This window comes from Eretmochelys imbricata, chromosome 1 (genome assembly GCF_965152235.1).
Source record: "Eretmochelys imbricata isolate rEreImb1 chromosome 1, rEreImb1.hap1, whole genome shotgun sequence".
NCBI classification, from domain to species: Eukaryota; Metazoa; Chordata; order Testudines; family Cheloniidae; genus Eretmochelys; species Eretmochelys imbricata.
Genome location: NC_135572.1, coordinates 187,583,603 through 187,607,483, shown reverse-complemented (window position 1 = coordinate 187,607,483; position 23,881 = coordinate 187,583,603). Strand labels below are relative to the sequence as shown.

General features: G+C 48.4%; 1 protein-coding gene across 1 annotated transcript; it reads right to left on the bottom strand.

Annotated features, from left to right (window-relative positions):
* On the bottom strand, positions 1 to 20,711 carry STYXL2 (serine/threonine/tyrosine interacting like 2). Its single transcript, XM_077807289.1, has 5 exons — positions 20,602 to 20,711; positions 14,193 to 14,287; positions 13,134 to 13,365; positions 11,035 to 11,252; positions 1 to 2,816 (listed from the first exon to the last, which is right to left on the bottom strand). The coding sequence occupies exons 1-5, from the start codon at positions 20,709 to 20,711 to the stop codon at positions 1 to 3; spliced, it is 3,471 nt and encodes a 1,156-aa protein (XP_077663415.1).
* Positions 20,712 to 23,881: the final 3,170 nt, after the last annotated feature.

Below are 23,881 nucleotides of genomic sequence, written 5' to 3'. Positions count from 1 at the left end.
TCATTCCTCTCTTCTTCGCCGGAGCTTTGCCTTAGTTTCTTCTTGCCGGCTTCTCCAGGCAGCAATAATGGCATCATCATCCATTTCTTCTTCCTTGTGGGTGCTTCGTCTGTACTGTGAGAATTGCCTTGATGCAAACCTCTCTTCTCTTTCTTCCACCTTCTCTTCTCTGTCTCCGTCCTCTTCAGACTTTGAAAAACTCTGAATGAACTTTCTCTTTGCTCCAAATTCTGACATGTTGGAACTAGACTCCTCTTCAGATTTTTCCAAGTGACGGGATCTGACTCGACTCTGCGTTGATGGTCCTGGGGATTCAGAATCATAGGATGGCTCTGGGCTTTCTTCCCTAGAACTTGTCTCTCTGACCTTTGTTCGTGTGAACTTGTACATTTCCTTGTCCTCTTTTGCAGAGGTAGAGGAAAATCTTGATGTGGTTCTCAGTGAATCACCTTTACACTGATAGGAAGAAGAACTATCCACCTCTTCACTTTGGGATCTGGAGAAGCTATACTTGCATGCTTCAGAGTCCACCTCTCTGAGAGTGGATGATCTATTGTATTTCTCTCTAGCCTTTTCAGCATGGTCATGATATGATGTCTTTCCTTCTGCTTTCAGGCCACTCAGCCACTTATTAACATTGGTGTCCACCTCTGAATTCCTGGTACCAGTATTTGCAAACTGACCGGAGAAAGCAGAAGCTGTATCAGTTCTGTCAAGATCTGTTTGGAAGGGGTACCGAATGCCACCTATTGTGTTCTCTGTGTTGTCTTCAACTTTCTCTTCTTCATCTTCTCCCTGGGCCTTCTTCTTCTTAAATAAAGTGCTGCGCTTGTTGTCTCTGACAAGCTTCTCAATTTGATAATCTGACATTTTTTCTCTCATCTCCATTTGCATCTCCTTCTCCTTCCGGCTGAGTTTTTTCAGGTCAATGTCATCTGCAAAGAGGCTGTACAGTGGCTTGCTTGTTTGAGTCCCCCTCATGCTTGAGCTAGACCCTCCTGTCCTCACGCTCATTGAGGCATTGGAAGACAGAATGGACTGGGTGTCAGCACCGTTCATGTCCCTCTGGCGGAGCAGAGAGCTAGCTACAGACAAGCCACTCTGTGCACTGAGAAGGGAGGCCTTGTCATCGTCGAGGCATCTGCCAAAGTCACCTGACTTAATGCTGGAGGCCAATGTGGAGGGCGGGTGGGACAACATCCTTATCTCATTTTGTTTCTGAGCAATGGTTTCACTAACCACACTGGCAATCCAGTTCTGAATGCTGGCCATGGATATTGCATCACCCTGGCCAACTGGGATGTTGGGCAGAGGTATAGCTGGCATTTGGGGTTGCATAGCCCCAGCACTGCTTCTGTTCTGAGGTAAAGATGACCGGTTGCTCTGTATGCTCAGTGAAGAAGCTGAATCCTCAGCACCGCTTATGGAAGGTGCTGAGGACCAAAGAGATGACAGCGGGATGCTCCCACTCATTGCGCTCTCTGTCTCCCAGCTGCACAGGGACTGGCTTTCTTCCAGGATCTTTTTTGAATGTTCAAGTAACTCCATTCTCCTCTGCTTCCTTTTGGCTGAAGCAGAATCTTCGCACTTGGCAAGCTCCACAATATCATCCTTGTTCTCATTGCCCACCCTCTTCTGGTGTTTTATTTTCCAGGCCTGGTAAGCTGTCAGGTTGACATCGGATAGATCCTTCTCTTCTTCTGCTGCCTCCTCTACTGGCTGGCTGCCATCTTCCATCTTGGGGGACACAGAAGATTCTAAATCCTTCTTGTGAAAGCCAAATTGGATTCTCTTGATCTTCCACCTTTCAAGAGGGGTCAGCTTGTCTTTGTTCTTTTTGCAGAAGTTATGAAAGGAGCTGGTGTCCGAGATAACACTCTCCACATCCACATCTCTTCCCTTTCTTCCTGGTTCTGGTTCTGGTTCTGGACTATCATCACCACTTTTATTCCTGGAACGGTATCTCTGAGCAGCTTCCTTCTCAATCTCCAGCAGCCTCTGGTTCCACATATCCCAGGTGCTTTCCGTAGACACAGAGTCTGTGCGGCCCCTCCTCAGCCTGTTGATGCTGCTGGCTTCCAGTTGTTGCTTCAGGATTCGGATGTCAAGGCTACTCACACTCTCCACGTCACCCAGTTCACTTGAAGGATACGGCCTTTCTCCCATGTTGGAGACTCCATCCTCCTCCCTGGATAGCCAATAACCTTCCTTTTCATATTTTGCATTTCGACTCTGCCACTCTTGAATCATCTGTTCCACATTCTCTTCAGATTCTTCTTCTCCCTGATCTGGAAGTTTTGGAGGCGTGCTTTCCACATCCTGATTTGGTGGTTCCCTTGTTGGCAGGCCTTGCTTCTGCCTCCATTCCTCATACAGCTGTTCCTCCTCCTCCTCACTGATCAGAGTGGGCTTTTTGGAAACCAAGCTAACTTTTCCCATGGATGAAGAACTCATGACACTTCCCAGAATGCTGTTGGTATCCTCTTCCTCTACTGTGATGGAGTGCACTTTGGCTCCCATGACACTCCCAGAGACCTCCACTCCAGACAGCAGGGAATGGGTCCCTGCTTCGATGACAGAATTCTGGCTGGCTGTGTCATCGTCATCCCCAGCGTCTTCCTGCTCTCGTTCCTCCAGCAACTTCTCATTGAGCTCCCTGAGCTGTTTCAGGAAGCCGTCATTGGGATAAATGGCACGCTTCTTCCTTATAGTCAGCAGGGCCTCTAAGATGGTCATGTGGTGGAAGATCATCAGGTAAGCAGCCACCAGCACAGCCGAGCGACTGATTCCCATTTCACTGCTTACCAGGATTTTACCTACAGGTATGAAATATAAAAGTATCAGATGCTTTCAATAACCTACAAGGTTTAAACTGCAATGCATCCCATAGGACCTGCTCCAAAATCCATTGATGTCAATGGATTTCTTGATTTCACTGGGGTTTAGATCAGACCAATGTTAAGTATTTTTTTCTTTGTTTTTCTTTGTTTCTTTGATTTACCTAATTAAAATTTGAGACAATCAAAATAATACCAAGTAACATGTGTACATGTGCTACGAGCTATGGATGGGCACATTTTAAAATAAGCTAACTACAGAAATTGTATTAATAGTTTGCACTTATATAGTGCATTTAATCAAAGAATCTCAAAGCACTTTACAAACATTAGTGAGTCAAGTCTTACAATACTCTTGACTTGCTGTGTGACCTTGTCTAAGTCACTTATCTGCTCCATGCCTCAGTCTCCCCGGGTATAAAATGGGAATATTAATACTAAGCTCAAGAAAGCCATTGGAAGGACAAATTAATTCATTAGTTAATGTCTGTAAAGCACTTTGAGAGCCTTAGATAAATATTAAATTATTAATTGAATTTTTGCCAGGGCTCAGATCTGCCACATTGGGGTGCACTTAAATCTAGATTGCTATAGGTCAGAATGATGAGCATGCAGAGTTATATTGGGTCTTAGAACTGGAATAGCCAGGTGGCAGACTGATATAGCTGAGCCTGCAATCTGATAAACTGACACAGCTGCTCCACTGCCTTATAATACCACCAAAGACATGTTATAATCAAGGCACTGTATATTCCATGTTCCATAGCATTTGCCACAGAACCAGGGCCGGCTCCAGGCACCAGCGAAGGAAGCCAGTGCCTGGGGTAGCCAATAGAAAGGGGCGGCATGTCCAGGTCTTCGGCGGCGGGCCCTGCAGTCCCTCTCTTCCTCTTTCGCAACACTTCGGCGGCAGCTGAGCCAGGCTTGTTTTTTTTTTCTCCTTTGCCATTTGGGGCAGCAAAAAAGCTGGAGCCAGCCCTGCACAGAACCTACCTGTTGCTGAAAAATTGTACTTCAGAATGGAAGATTTCTGTCTTTTTAAATGACTTTTCTAACTCTTTACAGTTACCAAAAAAATTAAAAAAATAAAAAGAGAGAACCAAATCAAAAACCCTTCCAAACAGGACATGAGCATAACTGATGCACTGGCATCTGCCTGAATCCACAGATAACCTGGAACGATACGTCTCAGATGTTTGAACTTCTCCCATTTATCCCATGTATATCAATGTGCTATTCACTCTGAAACCCAGCAAAGCAAATCTAAAATGTCAGCTATTTCACTATTGATATTTTACCAGAAACATTCAACTTCCCCAACTACCTCACACTGCCTCTCACAAATTCCTATGTGCCAGAAGCCCCAGCTGCCTCCTATTAGCTCACCAGCTTTTCCTACTGAGACCTTGTGCAATGTAGTTACGTTGTCAACATAAAAATTAGCACCACATTCAAAATGTAAGGGCAGAATAAAATTAAGTGAATTTAGTATGAAAATAAATAACACAAGGGATACTGAAGACTGATTGTAGTATTCATTTTCATATTTAATTCAGTTAAGATCTCTATTTTTAATTTTAGCTGATATGGCTACAGAATTTCCAGAATGCTATACCAGAGTTCCATAGAAATAACCAGGCCATGGGATATATTGCCATAAAATTTAGGTCCAACAGAGCATGCAGGACTTTGGCTATAACCACTGTGACGGGACAAGGCCAGATGGCTATAGAAAAGTAGTGGGAGATAGATATATTAGCTCCAGGCTAAACAAATCTCTGGTACCAGGATAAGTGAAATGGAAGCTGCTCCAGGTCAATTAAGACACCTGAAGCCAATTAAGAACTTTCCAGAAGGCAGGGAGAATGCTAGGTTGATTGGGACACCTGAAGCCAATTAGGGGCTGGCTGAAACTAGTTAAAAGCCTCCCAGTTAGTCAGGTGGGTGTGGATGTCAGGAGATGTAGGAAGAAGTTGCGTTGTTGGAGAGGCTGAGTAGTACACACCATATCAGGCACAAGGAAGGAGGCCCTGAGGTAAGGGTGAAGTGGAGCTTGAGGAAGTGAGGGCTGCTGTGTGGGGGAAGTAGCCCAGGGAATTGTACATGTCATGTTTCTAAAAGGTCAGCTACCACAGCTGATACTAATAGGGTCCATGGGCTGGAGCCCAGAGTAGAGGGTGGACCTGGGCTCCCCCCCCGAACCTTTGCCTCCTGATTAATCACTGAGACTGGGAGACAACAGAGACTGTGCAAGGAAGATAACTTCTCCTCACTGGCTTATGATGAAAATGGCTCAGTAGACTGTGACCCTTGTCTCTAGAGAGAAAAGGGTTACGTGGAGGGTCACAGTGAGCCTCTGAGGCTAGAGAAATCCGCCAGGAAATGCGGGACCCATGGAGGCAAGGACAGAGCTTTGTCACAATTGGTGTGAGAAGTGGGATTTCGTTCACAGCGTGGCGGAAGAAAGAGGTTTTTAAAAAAAAAGTGCACTGGGGTTTTGGATTTTTTTTTGGTTTGGTTTGTTTGTTTGCTTTGTACCACAATGGAGGAGGTGGTAAGAGCTCTGGTACAAGCCACGGCAGCCCAGCAGGAGGCCACCTGGGTTCAGGCAATGGCACAACAGGAGTCTATGCGGCTACAGCAGGAAACCAATCAATTACTGATGAGCTAGGCGACCCAAGATCGTGCCCTCTTGAGAGAGGTGGTGGATCAGCTGAAGATCCTCATCACCCAGGCCCGGGGGTCCGACGGGACGTGAACCCTGAGGGCCACTGGTTGTCTGCCAAAGATGACGTCAGGAGATGATGTAGAGGCATATCTCCTCTCATTCAAAAGGACTGCTCAGCATGAGGCGTGGCCCCAGGAGCAGTGGGCCAGCATTCTCGCCCCTTTTTTGTGTGGAGAGGCCCAGAAGGCCTACTTTGACTTGCCTGCCACGGATGCCACTGACTATACCCATCTGAAGGCAGAGATCCTAGCACGATCAGGGGTAACGGCAGCAGTAAGGGCCCAGAGGTTCTATGAGTGGAAATACCAGGAGAACAAACCCCCGAGGTCCCAGCTATTTGACCTCATACACCTCGCGCAGAAGTGGTTACAGCCCGAGGTGTGCAGGCTGGAGGAGATTTTGGAGATCCTGATCATAGACCATTACATGTGGGGACTGCCGCCAGATCTCCGCAAATGGGTAGGCCAGAACAATCCGTCCACGTATGACGAGATGATCACACTGGTAGAAAGATGGATGACAGCCAGGGAACTGACCCGACTACCCAAGGAAGGCCCCTTTCGAAGCAAGCACCCGACCCCAACTCTGGAAGGTTGGGCAGCCAAACCCCCGGCGAGTCCTAGGTGGAAGAAAGGGGGGGCCAAAAACCAGCGGGGACCCCAGAAGGAAGGGATTGGCCTGAGGGGGGGGAACCCCGGGACTAAACCCTTAGCCCCAGGGATAGGGGAGTGATTAAAAGCAATTATAGATGTTATGTATGTGGGGAGTGAGGACACATAGCAGCACAGTGTCCCAGCACCGAGGAGCGTATGCAATGTAACTTGGCGGATTGGGAGGTCCCATGCTCCCTTATCCACCTCGCGGGGGTTGCATTAGCCCAGCTAATTACACCAGGCCAGTGAGGATAAATGGAGCAGAGATCACAGAGCTTGTGGACTCTGGGAGTGCTATCACCCTCATATCGGGTAAGCTGGTAAAAAGTAGTCAGCTGTTACAATCTAAACGCGTAGCAGTGATGTGCATGCATTGGGCCATGAGCCATTACCCCACCATCCCAGTGGAGACAGAGGTTCAGGGAAACCCCATTGAGGTGACCGTGGGCGTAGTTCCTAAACTCCCATATCCTGTAGTCATTGGGAGGGATTATCCAGGGTTTGATAATTTACTCCCCCCGGAGAGGCAGGAGGGAGGTGGGGACCCTGAGGACAGAGACTTGTCACCGGGGGAATGTCAACCCCCGATGTTCGCTGAGATTTCTCAGGAACTGTTCTCAGCCCCCCGGAAGACAAAAAAAGAGAGGAAGGCTGCGAAGGCCTTGGGAACCCGGATCCTGACCCAGGGCCAGAAGACCTCCCTATTAGGCAGATGGATGCGAGCAGCCAACAGAGAAACTTCCACCACAGAAGGTGAGCCAGAGGCTGCCCCCAGCCATGACAGCGGCGAGCCATTGGAAGAAGCAGAAACCAGCCCCTTGGAGCTTGGGCAGGTGAGTCCTCGGAGAGACACTTTTGGGCGGGACCAGGCGGAGGACCCCAGATATGATAATGCCAGGAAAGAGGTGGCCGAGATCGATGGGATACCCGTGGATGGGAAGGTCCGGGGTCCCGGACCTTACTTTATAGTGAAGAAAGATCTCCTGTACCGCGTGGTGCAAATGCAGGAGCAAGAGATACAACAACTTCTGGTGCCACAAAAACATCAAAAAGCCATACTGAGTCTTGCCCACAGTCACCTGTTTGGAGGACACCTAGGGATAGAGAAAACCCAGGCACGGATCCTGAGGAGGTTCTTCTGGCCAGGAGTACATGAAGATGTCCGGTGATACTGCACCTCTTGTCCGGAGTGTCAGTTACATAGCCCTCGCCCATACTTGTGGGCTCCTTTGATACCTCTTCCAATAATAGAGGTTCCTTTCGAACGGATAGCCATGGATCTGGTAGGGCCCCTAGAGAAGACATCTCGGGGCCACCAACATGTGCTTGTTGTACTGGACTATGCAAGCCGGTACCCAGAAGATGTTCCCCTACGCAACACAGCTTCCAAGACAATAGCTAAGGAGCTAGTACAGATCTTTGCCCGGGTTGGGCTACCCAAGGAGATACTGACTGGTCAAGAGACACCTTTCGTGTCCAAGTTGATGAAAGATCTCTGTTCATTGCTCCATGTACAAGCCCTACGGATCTCTGTATACCACCCGCAAACAGATGGCCTTGTGGAAAGATTCAATAGGACCCTCAAGGCCATGATCAGGAAAGTGGTGAGCCGGGATAGGAAAGGTTGGGATACTCTATTGCCTTACCTCATGTTCGCCATCCGGGAGGTTCCGCAAGCCTCCACGGGTTTCTCTCCATCCGAACTACTATATGGGCGCCACCCTCGGGGCATATTGGATATAGCCAGAGAAGCCTGGGAAGAGGAGCCAAATCCCGGAAGGAATATAGTTGAGCATGTACTGCAGATGAGAGATCGGATAGCCCGAGTTACGCCCATTGTACGGGAACACTTGGAGAGAGCACAGGAGACCCAACAAGCCCATTATAACCACCAAGTGAAGCTTCAACGGTTCTAACCAGGGGACCGGGTGATGATACTGGTGCCCACAGCAGAAAGTAAACGGTTGGCCCAGTGGGAGGGACCCTACGAAGTAATCGAAGCCTTGGGATAGGCTGCCGGAAATCGGAACAAATTTACCACAGCAATCTTCTAAAACCTTGGCACGATCGAGAGGCATGCTTAGTCATGCAGGAGACCCTTCCCCAGGAGGATAACTTACACAAGCAAGTGAGGATATCATCCGACTTGACGCCGATCCAAAAGATCGAGGCAGCCAACATGATTAATCGCAACCGAGATGTGTTCTCTACAAAACCAGGGCGGACGACTGAGACCTATCACCATATCCGCACGATCCCCGGAGCCAAGGTAACATTGAGACCCTACCGAATCCCAGCAGCCAAAAGAGAAGAAATCAAGGCTGAAGTAAAGAAAATGTTAGAATTAGGGGTTATTGAAGAATCTTACAGTCAGTGGTCCAGTCCAATTGTTTTAGTGCCTAAACCTGATGGTACCATAAGATTCTGTAATGACTTTCACCGACTGAATGAAATATCCCACTTTGATGCATACCCCATACCATGCATCGACGAACTGGTTGACCGACTGGTAGTGCCCGATTCTTGACTACACTGGATCTGATGAAAGGGTACTGGCAGATTCCTCTGACCAAAGAAGCTAAAGAAAAGACAGCATTCTCCACCCCGGATGGGCTATTGCAGTACACCGTCCTCCCTTTTGGGCTACATGGGGCCCCAGCCACATTCCAGCGCCTCATGGATAAGCTGCTGCGTCCCCATACTAGTTATGCAGCTGCATACCTAGATGATGTCATCATCCATACACCAGACTGGGGAACCCACTTGGAGAAAGTTGAGGCAGTACTGCGCACCTTAAGGCAGGCTGGCCTCACTGCTAATCCCACTAAATGCGCCATAGGGCTAGCAGAGGCTAGGTACCTGGGATATATTGTGGGAAGGGGCATAGTGAAGCCCCAAATGAATAAGCTAGAGGCAATTCAAAACTGGCCCCAGCCGACCAGAAAGAAGCAGGTCCGTGCATTCCTAGGCATGGTAGGCTACTACCAACATTTTATTCCCCACTTCGCCACTAGGGCAAGTCCCCTAACGGACCTGGTGAAGGCCCGAGGTCCAGACATGGTAAAGTGGACCGACGCAGCAGAGGGGGCACTTACAGACCTTCAGACGACCCTCTGTAATGATCCCATACTCATAGCCCCGGACTTTAACAGGGAATTTATTTTACAAACAGACACTTCCGAGGTGGGGTTGGGGGCAGTTCTGTCGCAAATGGTGGGAGAGGAGGAATACCCGATCCTCTAACTAAGCAGAAAGCTTCTCCCAAGAGAACAGAAATACGCAGTAGTCGAGAGAGAATGCCTTGCTGTCAAATGGGCTATGGAGACACTGCGTTATTACCTCTTAGGCTGGCGATTTACTCTTGTGATGGACCATGCACCCCTCCAGTGGATGCAGCGGAATAAGGAAAAGAATGCAAGGGTCACCAGGTAGTTCTTATCCCTCCAACCATTCCAGTTCCGCATACAGCACAGGGCTGGATGCCAGCATGGCAACACTGATGGTCTGTCACGAGCATACTGCCTGGCATCCCAAGTTGCCCAACTCTATGGTGTTGAGCAGAGCAGGGGAGATATGTGACGGGGCAAGGCCAGATGGCTATAGAAAAGTAGTGGGAGATAGATATATTAGCTCCAGGCTAAACAAATCTCTGGTACCAGGATAAGTGAAATGGAAGCTGCTCCAGGTCAATTAAGACACCTGAAGCCAATTAAGAACTTTCCAGAAGGCAGGGAGAATGCTAGGTTGATTGGGACACCTGAAGCCAATCAGGGGCTGGCTGAAACTAGTTAAAAGCCTCCCAGTTAGTCAGGTGGCTGTGGGAGGAAGTTGCGCTGTTGGAGAGGCTGAATAGTACACACCATATAAGGCACAAGGAAGGAGGCCCTGAGGTAAGGGTGAAGTGGAGCTTGAGGAAGTGAGGGCTGCTGTGTGGGGGAAGTAGCCCAGGGAATTGTACATGTCATGTTTCTAAAAGGTCAGCTACCATAGCTGATATTAATAGGATCCCTGGGCTGGGGCCTGGAGTAGAGGATGGGCCCGGGCTTCCCCCCCCACATCTTTGCCCCCTGATTAATCACTGAGACTGGGAGACAACAGAGACTGTGCAAGGAAAGATAACTTCTCCTCACCTCTCTCACTGGCTTATGATGAAAATGGCTCAGTAGACTGTGACCCTTGTCTCTAGAGAGAGAAGGGTTACGTGGAGGGTCACAGTGAGCCTCTGAGGCTAGCAAAATCTGCCAGGAAACGCGGAACCCAAGGAGGCAAGGACAGAGCTTTGTCACACCACCTAGAAACGCATTACCCGTTTTGTCTTTCAGTAGCACAGTGACCCCTACTGTTCTGTAGTAGATAATCTAGCAAAGGTGAGGAATCAGTGTACAGGACATAGCAGCAGATAGTCTTGACCAATAGCTGGATATTATTGCAACAGTAGCACTTGATAGGCTCGAAAAAGCATATTCATGAGCGTCAGGGCTCAGGCAGGAGACCAGCAGATTCAGTTGCAGGGCTTGCAGCAGGGGATCTCTGGGGTGCAGAACTACATCAGCTATGTCTCTTCCTATCCCTGATCCACCCCTTCCATCTCCAGTCCATTCTTGACATACCCCCACCTTGGAATGCCCACTGTGTATAGGCCTTCTGTGGGGGCAGTGCAGAACTAGGCCTGCGGTATTCACCAGGAACTCTTTAATCTGCTGTACACAATGGAGCCAAAGGGAAAATAGAAATCTGGTCCAAAATGTTCTCTTTGATGCCTCCTGCATCACTGGATTTCAAGTGTCCAGGAACTAGCCCAATCTCCTTATCTTACCTCTGTATGTCAGCAGTGCTTCATCAAGGAACTCAGCAGCCTGGTGAAAGTGTTTGGAAATGTCCATCTCTGGGAAATCATCCACCTCAATGCCCAAGTACTGGATATTCAAACCATTGTAGAAATCTGGCCCTGTGTACACGCCAGTTCCATGAGCTGCATTCAGGATATGAGAGATCCCAAGCCTCTTCAGACGGCCTTTGTTCACTGCAACACTCCTCCAAAGAAGAGAAAGCAATATTAGAAGTTGGCTCCTGTTCTGAGGCTGGAGAGAGCCAGTCCATTGTCCAGGAGGCCAGCAGAGGTGGTGTTAGAAGGGGAAATGTCAGTAAGAGGGTAACCATAGCTTGACTAAAATGGAAAAACAACAGAACAGAATGAACACAATGGGGAATGGAGAGTGGCAAGCCAAGCTGAATATAACTCTTTGCCAGCCCAGTGAATGCTGTGGAAGGATATTTATAAAGGTCCTGTGCAATCTGAGGGGTTAGACAAGGAACAGGTTTTTGGCTCAGGAATGTGTACCAGAGCCCTGAACAATCTAAGGGCAAGAAAAGGTGCATGATATTGAAAGACAAGATCTTTAACATGTATGATTTGTGCACTCAGATTGACCTAGAAGCAGCAGCTTAGATAGATTCCCATGCCAGGACTTTCCCTTCATCCTTAAACTCAGGGACAGACTGGAAAAAACATTATGTGAGGATACTCTCCCAATCTCCTGCCACAGCTTAATGTCCATGCACTCAGGACTCCACCACCCAATCATGACTCCAAAATGAGATTACACTCTCAGTAGACTGTGCAAATGCTCATCTTATGATAGTGCCTCTCCTTTCTTGGAAGCTTTGATTAGTAATATAATAATTAACGATATTCACATGTAAGTTGCCATAGTTAGTCTTCAAAGCTGACTCCCATTGAGATACATGAGAGAGTTCACATCTCTTAGATCTATTGTTTCAGGCTCTCTGCAGACTCAGGCACACAGCAGGGGATTACTTAGACTCTTTTCACATTTTGAAGCTTCCTTTGCAATCATAAGAGCCAGAGACTCTTAAATAAAACCTGAGATTCTGGAGCACAAATCAGTGGCTGCCAGGGAGAAGTACTTAGTCACCAACTTGGTGCAAACCTACCCAACCTGATCTCTGCTTAAAGGAATATTCTATCTGTTAGGCTGTCTCTGCTTCATAGACACCGATACGGACACCCAAGTTTACCCTTTCCACTCAACAATCTGACTGCTCTGTCTCTCAAATGGCTGATGCAGACTTCAGAACTGTGAGTAGCAACACAGGCTGTCAAGGTCTGTGAATGGTGAAAGTGAGATGGGAGCAGGAGATAGGGCCAACTCAGCATCTTAGAGTAGGGTTTCTATCCCATTTAGGTGAACAGAAGACAAGCTGAAATGCAGACATGTCCAGCCTAAGAGACTGAGGTGTCTGTAGACACAGTAACCTCCCTCCCTCTACTCTAAGATTAGCCAGAGGAGTAGCACTCTCTCAATGGTCTTCTAGCAGTTTATATTCAGTACTTACTTGAGAGATGCTCAAAGAGAAGCAACGTGCTGCAGGACACATTACTGGTGATTTGTTAGATAGCACTCTTCCCTCTCAGTGCTGAACCAAAGCCCCAGCACAGTGCTAGGGAGCACTAGGCTGCTGAAGGTGCTATCTTTTGGAAGAGCCATAAAACAGACACCCTGGCCACTTGTCTTCAATACATTGCCTGGCATTCCCCCCCCTCTTTTTTAAAGGAATAGGCGTTCCTGTGTCTGGCCCAAATTCCAACTGCAGTAATTTCATTTTGCTTACAGTTTCCTAGGTGCTTTTAATTGGATATGGTATTTTTCCCTTCCTTTCCTAAACTGTTCTGAAGTGTCAGTAAGCATGGTGAAAAAGCTGTGGTTTTTCACAGAAGTGGTTGCTTTTCAGTGCAGTGTAATCTTTGTACACAAAGACTGTAAAATGTCTTTGGATCTCTGGGGATGAAAGGCATTACATGTAATATATATTATGCTGAGGTGACTTTAATGACTCCATCAAACCCTTCACTAGAAATTTTGTGCGATCTCAAGGACAAAAGTTCCTACTCACTTTTCTGCTATAAAGACGTTGGGCCAGACTTCATCCACAGGATCCCAGGGGGACTCCAGCCTGTCCTTCATGAGTGCCCTCTGCAAGTCCATCACACACGGTGTGTTGAACAAGCTGGTGTCATCAATCTTTTCTTTAACTCGGTTGTACAGGTCCTCCACCAGCAGCTGCTCTGCGGACTCCAACATCCCTGGACAAACTGAATCCACTTTGACCTCCTTTGTCTTCAGCTCTGGAATGAGCTGACTGTCACTCAACGCATGTGAAGAATTCACTATTCTTTCTCCCTGGAACAATCCTGGGGGCTTCTTAACTTTGTTCAACAGTTTCCACCCACCCAATCTGAAATGTGTGCATGTGTGTGCTCAGGCAGTAGCCTCAAGACAGTTAATAGGGGACTGAGCACAGTAACCTTTCCTTTCATCCCTTGTTGATCTAGATAGGCTAAGGTTACAAGTGAAAAGGAGTCTGGGGCAGTCTCATTCTAATCCCAAGCATATGGGGAAGGGAGCTTGCCCAGTGGTTAGAGCCAGGAGTGGCAGAAGCTCCCTAACAGTGGGGGTGGAGACCAGTGCCCAAACCAGGGCCTCACCCCTGCTTCTCCTCCAGGCCCCGCTCCTGCACTGCCCCTTCTCCCCGAGACCCTGCCCCCTGCTCACTCCTCTCTGCCTCTTCTCCACCATTGCTTGCCTTTACGGCCAGTAAAAAGTGGGAGGGCATAGTCCTCCCACTTTTAAAAGTGCGGGGACCATGGCCCCCTACCCCTCCACCATTGTTCCAGTGCTCCTGGTTAGAGCAGGCAGCTATGAATCAGGATTCCTTCACTGTGTTCTATGACTCTGCCATTGACTCACTGTGTGACTTTATGGCAAGTCTCCAAACATGTCTGTGTAATGGTATGTAAAATGAAGATAACCCCCCTACCTCATGCCAGGGGTGGGGAGGGGGTTATGAGGCTTCATGAAAGTTTGTTTGGCACTTTAAAATCCCCAGATGAAAGAGGCTAACCAAGTGCAACCAAAGTCTTTCTTACTTACCCTGCCCCTTTGATCCGCTTACCTTCATTGATTATCTGTTTAGCAGCTACTGCAGATGACAGGTGGATAGGCTCCATGAAGATGCTTTCTGTTTCTGTGTCTGATATCACTGAATACCTGCCAGTCAATTACATTGGTATTAGACAAACACTTCCTCATCTGCTCTGCACCTCTGGTATTGCTTCCCTTCTCAACCATTTCAGAGGGGAGCAGCAGGGAGGGCAGACAGAGGACCTTATGAGGGATGGAGGGAAAGATACTCCCCCCTGGAGAGTGTGACAAGTGTCCTCTGCACACTGCCTTTGGAAGAGATCTCTGGCATCCAAAGGATGTCTGCAAGAGGTGGTGGAGGGTCCTGTGGGAGAGGATTTGGAGGTTGGAATGACGGGCTATGTGGCAGCAAGTGGGTGAGAGTGAGGCCTGCAATGAGGATCTGAAGTCAGTGGAAGGAGACTCCAGAAGAACAGACCTGGAGAGGGAGTTCCTGCAAAGGAGGACTGCAGGTAGTGGGTGGGGTGGGATTGTTATATGGGTTATTCATGTGAAGGAGAATTCAAGGGTACATCCACACAGCTAGTTTTCTTGCTTGAAAATCACTTCTTGTTTATCATTAGTTATAGTAGAAGGAGGCGCTAGGGATTGGCTGTATAGACTAAAGACGACCCCACTATCATAGCTTCTGAGCCCAGGCTCCAACCTGAATGTTTACACAGCTATTTTAGCGTAGTGGCACAAGCCCCATAAGCCAGAGTCTATAGACTTGGGCTCCGAGACTCACTGCTGCAGGCTCTTGCTCTATAGATGTATTACTTCTGGGGGATTTTTCACCATTGTGTATATGCATAATTCATGTGCCACGCATATTTTTATTTTTTTCAGCAGCGAATAGCTTCTGCCAGAAAGTTGCTGGAGTTCTGCCTTTTGCCCACCAGAGAACACTGTGGCGCTAAAACAGAGCAGCTGCTCCTGGCCAGCCCCAGCTATGATAGGGAAGAGAAAGAGCCTGCAGTGTCTTCTTCACAGTGCCTGTTGGGCCAGGTCAGGAGACAGACAGCATGGGGTTGCTGGGGGGTCATAAACAGGGGCAGGGGCTGAATGGGAGTGAAAGCACAGGGCCACAGGGGGAGTAGGATGCAGGGCCACATGGGGGAAGGAGGGTGGTTGAATGGGGGCACAGAGACACATGGGGACAGGAGGGAAGGGGTGCAGGGACACATGGGGAGGGGGCTGGCTGAGGGGGGACAGGGAGAATGGGTGTCTGAGTGGGGGTGGAGGGACACATGTACAGGGGGTGAAAGGACACAGGGGGACAGGGGCAGATGTGCCTGACTGAATGGGAGAAGCTAGGGGTCAGTCAGGGTCTGCATGGGGGAAGTTCCCTAACAATCCTTCTCTGACGCCCAAAAAACCTGTTCCATACTTTTTCCATCCATACCCAACAATCTTCCAAGTTCACACCCATGCTCCTTCCCAGCAATAATTTCCCTCTCCCTTAGCTCCTCCATTACCCCTAGCTCTCTGCACTGCTTTTGAGGGTTTCGGAAAATATGGTTCTGTATTGTAGTTTAAATGAATTGTTACTCAAGAGTTCTCTATTGATATGCCTAGTAAGGAATCTATTTGTCAAAAAACATTTCCTGAATCTTTTTTGTTGTCTATATTGTTAGATATATTTGCTGACAGGTATTTTGAAATAAATTACCAAAATAATTAAAATTGGTGTGATTATATTGTGTTATTTTGACAAATAAAATATGCAGAATTTTACAGAATTTTAAAATATTGTGAGCAGATTTTTTAATTTTTTTGTACAGAACTCTCCCAGGAGTAATGTATCCTGAGTGGCTAGGACATCCACTGCTAGATCGATGGAGCTATCTGGGGGTAGAAAGAGAGTTATAAACATCCATTTTATTCCGTATAAGTTCTTGTACCTCCCTCATCACTAATATCTGCGTGCCATTCCAGACCTGTCTACTCCAAGTCTGCTGCTCTGCTTTTATATGAAGGGTGGCTTCTGACTAGAGTTTGGTGAACAATTCAGAACAAATTATGCTGCAGTTTTGGCCCTTTTTCTGTTAACAAATTGTCTGCAAACACTATTTGACTTTTACAGATGTGTTTGTTCTTCCAGATTATTTGATTTAAGTGATCATATGGCAGCCTGTGGATCTCTTGCAAACTACTCACCATAGTGATTGCATCATAATTTGACATTCACTGTGTGTTTGGTCAATCAAGTCACATGGTATTGTTTCTGTTCTCTGGCTCGAGAATTACCAACCCCACCAACAGCTTTCATGATGGCTGCTTGTACATTCAGAACCAGATTTTCAAAGCTAATTAGACACCTAGTGGGATTTTCAGAAGCACCTAGGTATCTAACACCCATTGAAATCAATGTGTTTTAGGCAACTAGTTGCTTTTGGAAATCTCACGAGGCACCTAAATACCTTTAAAAATCTGCCCTCAATTGAATATACATTTATATGAGTATATGTGACCCATTCTCTGCCTCTGAACATTTTTGCAAACAAAAATGTGCTCCTTTGATTGCCAATGGAAAATGAATTAAAGGGTTCGTTAATATAATCGTAGTGGTGCTGTGAACTATGTGAAATAAGTTTGGGGTCTCGATTCCCTTCCCAGGGGAGAGGTAGCCACATAAAAAAGCCTCCATTGAAACTGCTGCTAACTGGGCTTCTTGTTGATAGTCTCAACAGAGGTGTCAAGGACAGAACAGGTCATATATACTGAGCTTCCCTCTCATCCTTGGAGGAGGTCCCTCTGGGTTACTTCCACAGGGGCTAGTATAGAGGAAGCTTATTCTACTGCTGCCGGTGCTGTAGTTGTTCAATGGATAAATAGAGGGCATCAATCTCCAGCGCTGTCAATCCTACACCTTTCACCAGGAATAGATTTATATACAAAGAATATATTAAAGAAAGACATGCTGAGTTCACTGTGAGCAAGTAAAGGATAAAACCCCAGAGAAGCTTGTCCCATGTGCCCCACTCTGGTCCTCAGGGCCCAGCATGGCATTCGGGTTAGACAGCTGACTGTGGAGTCTCACACACACACTCTCTCTCTCTCTCTCTAACTTGAATTTGTGGCTGTTTCCCCTTCCTCCATGAGAAGGCCTGGACGTCTCAGGCTTTTGCACACACCAGCCTGGCTGCCAGCTGCATGGATTAAATTGGTTCCCATAACAACTGGCCATGGGAGGATAGGTGGACAGCATCATTCCAAACCCAGGAGCAGCTGGGGAGACTGGGGCAGGCAGGAAGGACTGTGCAGTGTGATGGGTTGGTGCAGAAAGAGTTAGAGAGTTCAGACCGCAGCTGATACAATTAGATGGAGGTGGGAGGTGGTGGAGGGCAGGGACCACAACTGCACCAAATTTTTACAGTGGGAAAGTGTATTACCCTTCCTCTCCCCTCTGTCAAGACTGTCTGAACAGATTTTGCACATGCTTGGTCCCCAAATTCTCCTCCAGGTTGACACTGAGCATGTGGCGTCTCAGCCCAAACCAGTATTTGTGGACAGAATCTTGATGAGCAACTACGGACAGGGAATTTAGCTTCTGTTTGCTACGTAGAGCAGTGGGGAACAAAAGTGGGTGGGAAACCCCACAACATCTGCAGAAGAGGGATTTGCAGGAGGCTCCACAAATCTAAGTGTGATTCTGGGAGTAGGGAGGGAGAAGAGCAGGGTAGTAGCCACTGCATGTAGCATGCTCCCCACTGCTTTGCTCAGCTTTTGCTGAGGAAATAAATCCATGTGCGTGGTGGAATGTCCAGGCCTGCAGTCTGTTTGAAAGGGAGGAATGGGGCATGGCTGTTGGAGCCACAGACAATAGTATCATCTCCAAAGGGAGCTGTGCTGCTAGGGAGAGGGGCACCCAGAAACCCATGCTGAGGGGATGGCTCTACATTATAGACCAGACTCTGAACAGATTTCCCAGTGGATAGCCAAGAAGTTTAAATTCCCATCACCTCTTGGAATGGTTCCTTACAATTAGGGCTGGGGAGTTTGTAGGGGAGGGATCATTTGGTATTACTAACCATATCCCCTTCTCCCTCTGTGCTGACCCAAACTCCTCCTGCTGCTGCTGGACAAGTTGAGTCTTTAACGTTCCAAGTTAACCTGCATGGTGCCTGGGGCACAAGTTGAATCCCCTGGTTTGTCCTGGGCTGGGGTTAGCCTGGACAAAAAAAAGTGGTGGTACTGTGAAGCTCCACTCACTGCCAAAACACCACCCACTGCTGAAACATCTTGTAATGGGGTTGGCACCCGCCTCTGGTGAGCGCCCCCCTGGTAGGGTGCATGTGCTTGCAGTCTCTCAGTTTATGGTGCTGTAACAGAGTGTTCCCTGCCTCTCGCGACTGCCCCCTTGATCAAGTGCATGCCTGCAATCACTCACTTTGTGGAACACGGTAGCACAAGCACCCTCTCCTTGGATAATGGTTTCTTAGGCAGGTCTTCAATGACTCAGCCCTCTGGACAAGTCACACACGCTGTCTGTAGGTGGAAGAGAACAAACCCCTTCTGGGGTATACAGTCTTTACCTTCTCCCGGGCCTGGTATGTGGACATACCCTCAGGGCTTCCTCCCTGGAGACACTGTCTTCTTGCAGCCCTCCCTGGGCTCAGACCTTTCTCAGTCCCAGCAGCCAGCCAGGAACTCCTTCTCAGCTCTGCTGGTCCCTGCCTGCTCTGAGTTGTCTGTGGTCCTGCTGCTCTTTCATCCAGCCATGAACTCTGTCCTCTCTCTGCCAGCTCCAGGCAGCAACTGACTGACAAACTCTATCTCTGCTGCTCCTTTTTATATAGCCCTCCTGGCACCTGATTGGCCACTCCTGCAGCCCCTTTGATTGTCTTCTTTCCCTACAGCCAACTCTAGGCCACTTCTCCTCTCTGGGATGGGGTATGGCAGGGCCCTGAGGCCTCCAGCAGGGAGCTGCTGGGCTTAGTCCACCCCGTCACACATCTCAACAAAACCAAACCATAAAGTGACTGCACTGGAGTCCCTCACAGGGGTGTGCTGGTACCTCAAGTGCTGGGATGAGCACACCTTTTGTGTGAGTACTGCTTCTAGTGCTGGCTTCAAGGGGGAGTTGTGATGGTCCTGAGCTACTGCCAGTAGGCCGCAGGAGTTTCTGTGCTGCTGCCACCACTTGAACAGCTCCTTGGACATCTTCCTCCTAAGAACCCCCGTCCCGTTCCTCCAACTACTGCCCTTCCCCTGACTGGCCAGTCTCTCTCTCTTGCCCCCCACCACCACCACCATGTGGTCTCAGTGCCATTAGATGGGACAGAACACCACAAACAGGAGGTGTGAGGGTTACAGGTGCACCAGCGGTTTACAAGCCCTGATCCTGGGAGGGCAGCTTGTAGCCGTTTGAATGGAAGTGTCTCTGCAACTTTAACTGTGGTATTTGGTACTGATGGCAGAAAAGGTAATAGGTGAGGGAGGTGGTTCTGTTCAGTCTGAATGGCTGATCAGGTGAGGAGGAGGAGTAGAAAGACGTGGTGATTAGGCGATATTCCTACATGATTATATTGCACGTGAGCCCAGAAAATTACATGGGCCATTTTTTTTAATGAATACAGTAAATGAAGTAAACATTCTAGCTGTTGTTGGTAGCATACCTCATGGTTAAGGCTGTTAATGGAACCTGCGTAGTCCCCATTTGCATACAACCACAATCCCCAAAATATCTCCTTTCTGACAGAATCTTTCTATTGCTCCCTACTTCCTGCCCCAAGTGCAATTTGAAAGTTTCTGGGAAATCCTGTCAGGCATTTTGCATTAGGAAGCAGGCACTTTAAAAAAAAAAAAAAAAAAAAAAATCTCATCACACTTATTTTGACTAAAAGACACCACAAAACTGGCAGAAGCCCAACTTTTGCTGCCCTGTAAGTGGCATCCTCCTGCCTTGTTCCCAGCCTTTCTGTGAGAGATAGGCCTGAACCAAAACCCAAAATCCAAATAGCCTCAATCTCTGGGGGGTTAAAATCCACACGTGGGGTTTGCCAATCCAAAAAATGGGATGAATCAAAAGCCTGGGTCCCAACATATCTGGATTTTGAAAGCCAATCTGAATTTTGCAAATTAACAGGAGGAGGGAGAGTATAAGGAGTGGGAAAGCAATACTGCTTCCTCCTAATGCGTGTGTGTGTGTGTGTGTGTGTGTGTGATCTAAGATGAATGAATGAGATAAATAACTCATGAGCTCCATCCCCACAGCGTCTCCCCCTGCCACAGGCTATGCTGGTATTCTAAATCCTTCCCTCTTAGAGGAAAGGGAAGCCTGAGGCTATGTTCTTGATCTGAGTAGGATGGGTATGTGTGGGGTAGGGGAGGAAGGGGAAGCAATTTGTTACATGCAGTCAGGAAGCCGTGGCAGCCCTTGTGGCAAATACACTCACTGGCTGGGGGAGGGGCTGCGGAGGTAGCGGGCCTGCACTGCCTTCACGTCTGGCCTATCCTCTTCGTCTGGTACCACCTGCTCGCTGTCCGAGTCCTTGCTGCTTGCCATGGCCAGCTCTGAGGATCTGCTGGGGAGATGGCAGGGAGAGGGAAATAAGAATACAAAAAGCATAAGCGCTGCATTTGGGAAAACCCCTTTAGGCGAGGCATTGGCTCCTACCTGTCCAAATTTTCCCAGGTTCATCCTTTTGTGAGGTAGCTCTCCCAGGAAATCTGTAAGAGTGCTCTGCACCCACTTCCAGCTGTGCAGTTTTTTGGGCTCAGGATCATCCTGGATGTCCTGCTTTTTTGTACCTCAGAGGTGGCAACCCTAGGCTGGGCAGGCCGGAGGCAGGGCATTCCCCATGCCCTGCACTGTGGTGGTAACACAATGATTTTGAATTGCAGACCATTATTACAGAAGTGGCATGAACACCTTCCTGGCTGGCAGGCGCTGGGAACTGTGCAGAGAAGGAGCAAAGAGGTATGGGAGCCAGGAAGGAGGAAGGGCCTTGGGTGGCTGTGCAGAAACTCTATCTCCTTCCACACAGCTCAGCCCTGTTAATAGACACTAGAACAGAGGTACCTGAACTGTGGGGTGTGCCCCCCCAGGGGGGTGCAGAGGAATGTTCGGGGGTGGGGCACGGCTGGGGCCTGTTCCATGCCCCACAGAGGGGCCGGGAGGGAGCACCATCCAGCTCCTCTCCTGGCCCCGGCCCTGGCTGCCGGCCCCATGCCCAGTGCTCTGGCTGCTGGCCTTGGCCCCCCGCTGAGGCTCTGCTCCCACCCCCAGCTGTGGCCCCAGGCTCAGCCTCCTTGTCCCTCACCACATCTTCCTTCCCCCCTAAACCCCCCCCGAGCCATGGCCCTGGCTCTGGGGGGGTGGGGGGTGAGGTAAAAAGTTTGAAGGCTACTGCACTAGAAGGAGCCTCATCCAGCTAACTATGGGGGGTTGGACATGGAGACTGAAGAAAATTAGGGTGGGGAATATGAGGCCTACCCTCCTCATAACCAAACACTGCAAAGGATCAAGGCCAAACCCTTGATTCTGACCAACTTTAAACCCCAGGACTCATCCTCAGGAGGCCTTTGCCATGAACCCACGACACCAACCTCTGCCAGCGTGCAGTGGAGTGTGTGTGTCGGGGGGGGGGGTGATATTATTTGGTTGGGAACCTGGAGAAGCAGCAGCCAGTTCCTCAAGCCTCACAGAGTGACTTCTGGCTCTCGCTCAGGGAGTGTCTGTCCTATCCCAGCCTCAAGGGCTCAGATATCCCTTGGCAGCTGGTCTCAGATATCAGTGCAGCCATGTCCCATAAACAAGGGCTGACGTTGCTGCCGCTCATGGAGTCGGTGAGATGGGAAGCAAAGACGTGAGGAAATGGCACTTACCGTCCGTGTCTGGAGCTCTCCTAACAGCAGAATGGTCACTCCCTGTCTTAGGCTTAGCAAGGGAGCCCAGTGGATGGGGCAGGAAAGTTGGCAGGGGACACAGCTAGAGCAAGAGATCAGCCACCCTGCCTCTCTCTCTGCGACTTCTTCTCTAAGGGGCAGGACAACTGTCAGCACCAAACCTTTAGCAGCTTTCTAAATATAGGGTCTGCCCCACACTGGCTGCTGGGTCACATGGGAAAGGAATTCAGTGCCTCATAGACAGCAGTTCGTCAAACTTTTAACTCTCCCCATGCTGGGGCCTGAAACTCCTGATATTTTCTTGCTTGGATTTTCCTCTCACAGAAGAGGCCCAGAGAACAGCCAAAACTCCACTGGCAGGGAGCCCCCAGACAACTGGGGTTCCACCAGGGGCAGTCTGAAATGCTGGTGCACTCCCTAATGCTTTGCTGCAGTGCAGTGTATGATCAGCTGTTCATGCTGACTGGGAACTCTGTGGTATCAGCATGGCCCCCTCTCCATTAGGGGTCAGATGGGGGTAAATGGCAGCTTCCCTTCTCCTTTTGCTTAACAAGAAAACCTCCATATCCAATCCCTTCATGAGTTCTCACAACATATTTTTGGTGGCCTCAGAGTGTGGCCACCAACTCTTGCTGGTGGTTGCTCTGAGAATTTTTCCTAAAATACTTAATTAACTTTAGGAAAAACAAATAAATATGCACATATATAAGTCCGGATCATTGTAATTTATGTATGTAGCGTGTTTTTGCAGACTCAATAATAAAAATAATGTACAGCTGTCTCTATTCCTTACTGGACCTAAGCAGAATAGAAACAAAAATAAGGTGCTTTGTGTGTTTTGATTTTTTTTTTTTTTTGGATTGTTAGTTATTAAGTCTGCTCCTGTGAAAAATGTTATTTGTATATTTGTTAATATCATTTTTCACAGCAGACTTACTCAGCCCTGGCATGCTGGGGGACAAATTAAGCCCTGGATGAGGAGGTGGGTAAGGAGGCGGGGGGGGCAGGGGTAATGGGGGGCTGGTGCAGGCAGTGGGGGTTGAGGTGATGGTGCGGGGTGAGCCCAGGGATGGAGCCCAAAACCCTGCAGCTAGAGGACAGAGCCCACGGCCACATGGCCAGAGCCTGCCGCCCACCACCCCAGGGCAGAAGCCTGAAGCCTGAGCCCCACCGCACCTGGGAAGGTGGGGAACTCACACTGGTTGCCTGCTCCTACAGTGTTCGCTCCAGAATGGGGTAGGGACCAACCCCGACAGGCAGCCCCAGGGGATGAGCTGCTGCTTTGCTGCCCCCATCCCCCCTCAATCACAGCCCAGGAGGCTGTGGCCGCAAGAAAAGCCCCTGGTGGCCGCATGTGGCCACATTTGAGAAACACTGCCTAAAAGCACATAAACCAGCTCTGGCCCCAATGGAACCTCTACATCCCCAGGTAGTAGGTTGATTTGCAACTAAATACAGCCTTTACACTAAATTTGGTACTTTTTTCTGGCTAACCAGGATGACACTCTATTTATACACATGTATTTAAGCAATTATAGAGCTCAACATATGTTTATTCAAATTCTTAATTTTTACCTTTTTATGATATTAGAAAATGATGAATATGTTTCTTATTTACTGAATGATGATTCATTTTTTGCTTATGCTTTGTGTCAAGCCGCGTTTGGCTGGAAATTGGAATTCAATTAAAAATGCACAGAAACAGCATTTCAAACTTTTTATTAGTTAAATAAAACTAGGATAAATAAGAAAAAAGTAAGTTAATCAAAACCAGTTTTGCATTTAAAACTAACTGATTTATTAAACAAGGGAAGTATTATTTGTAGA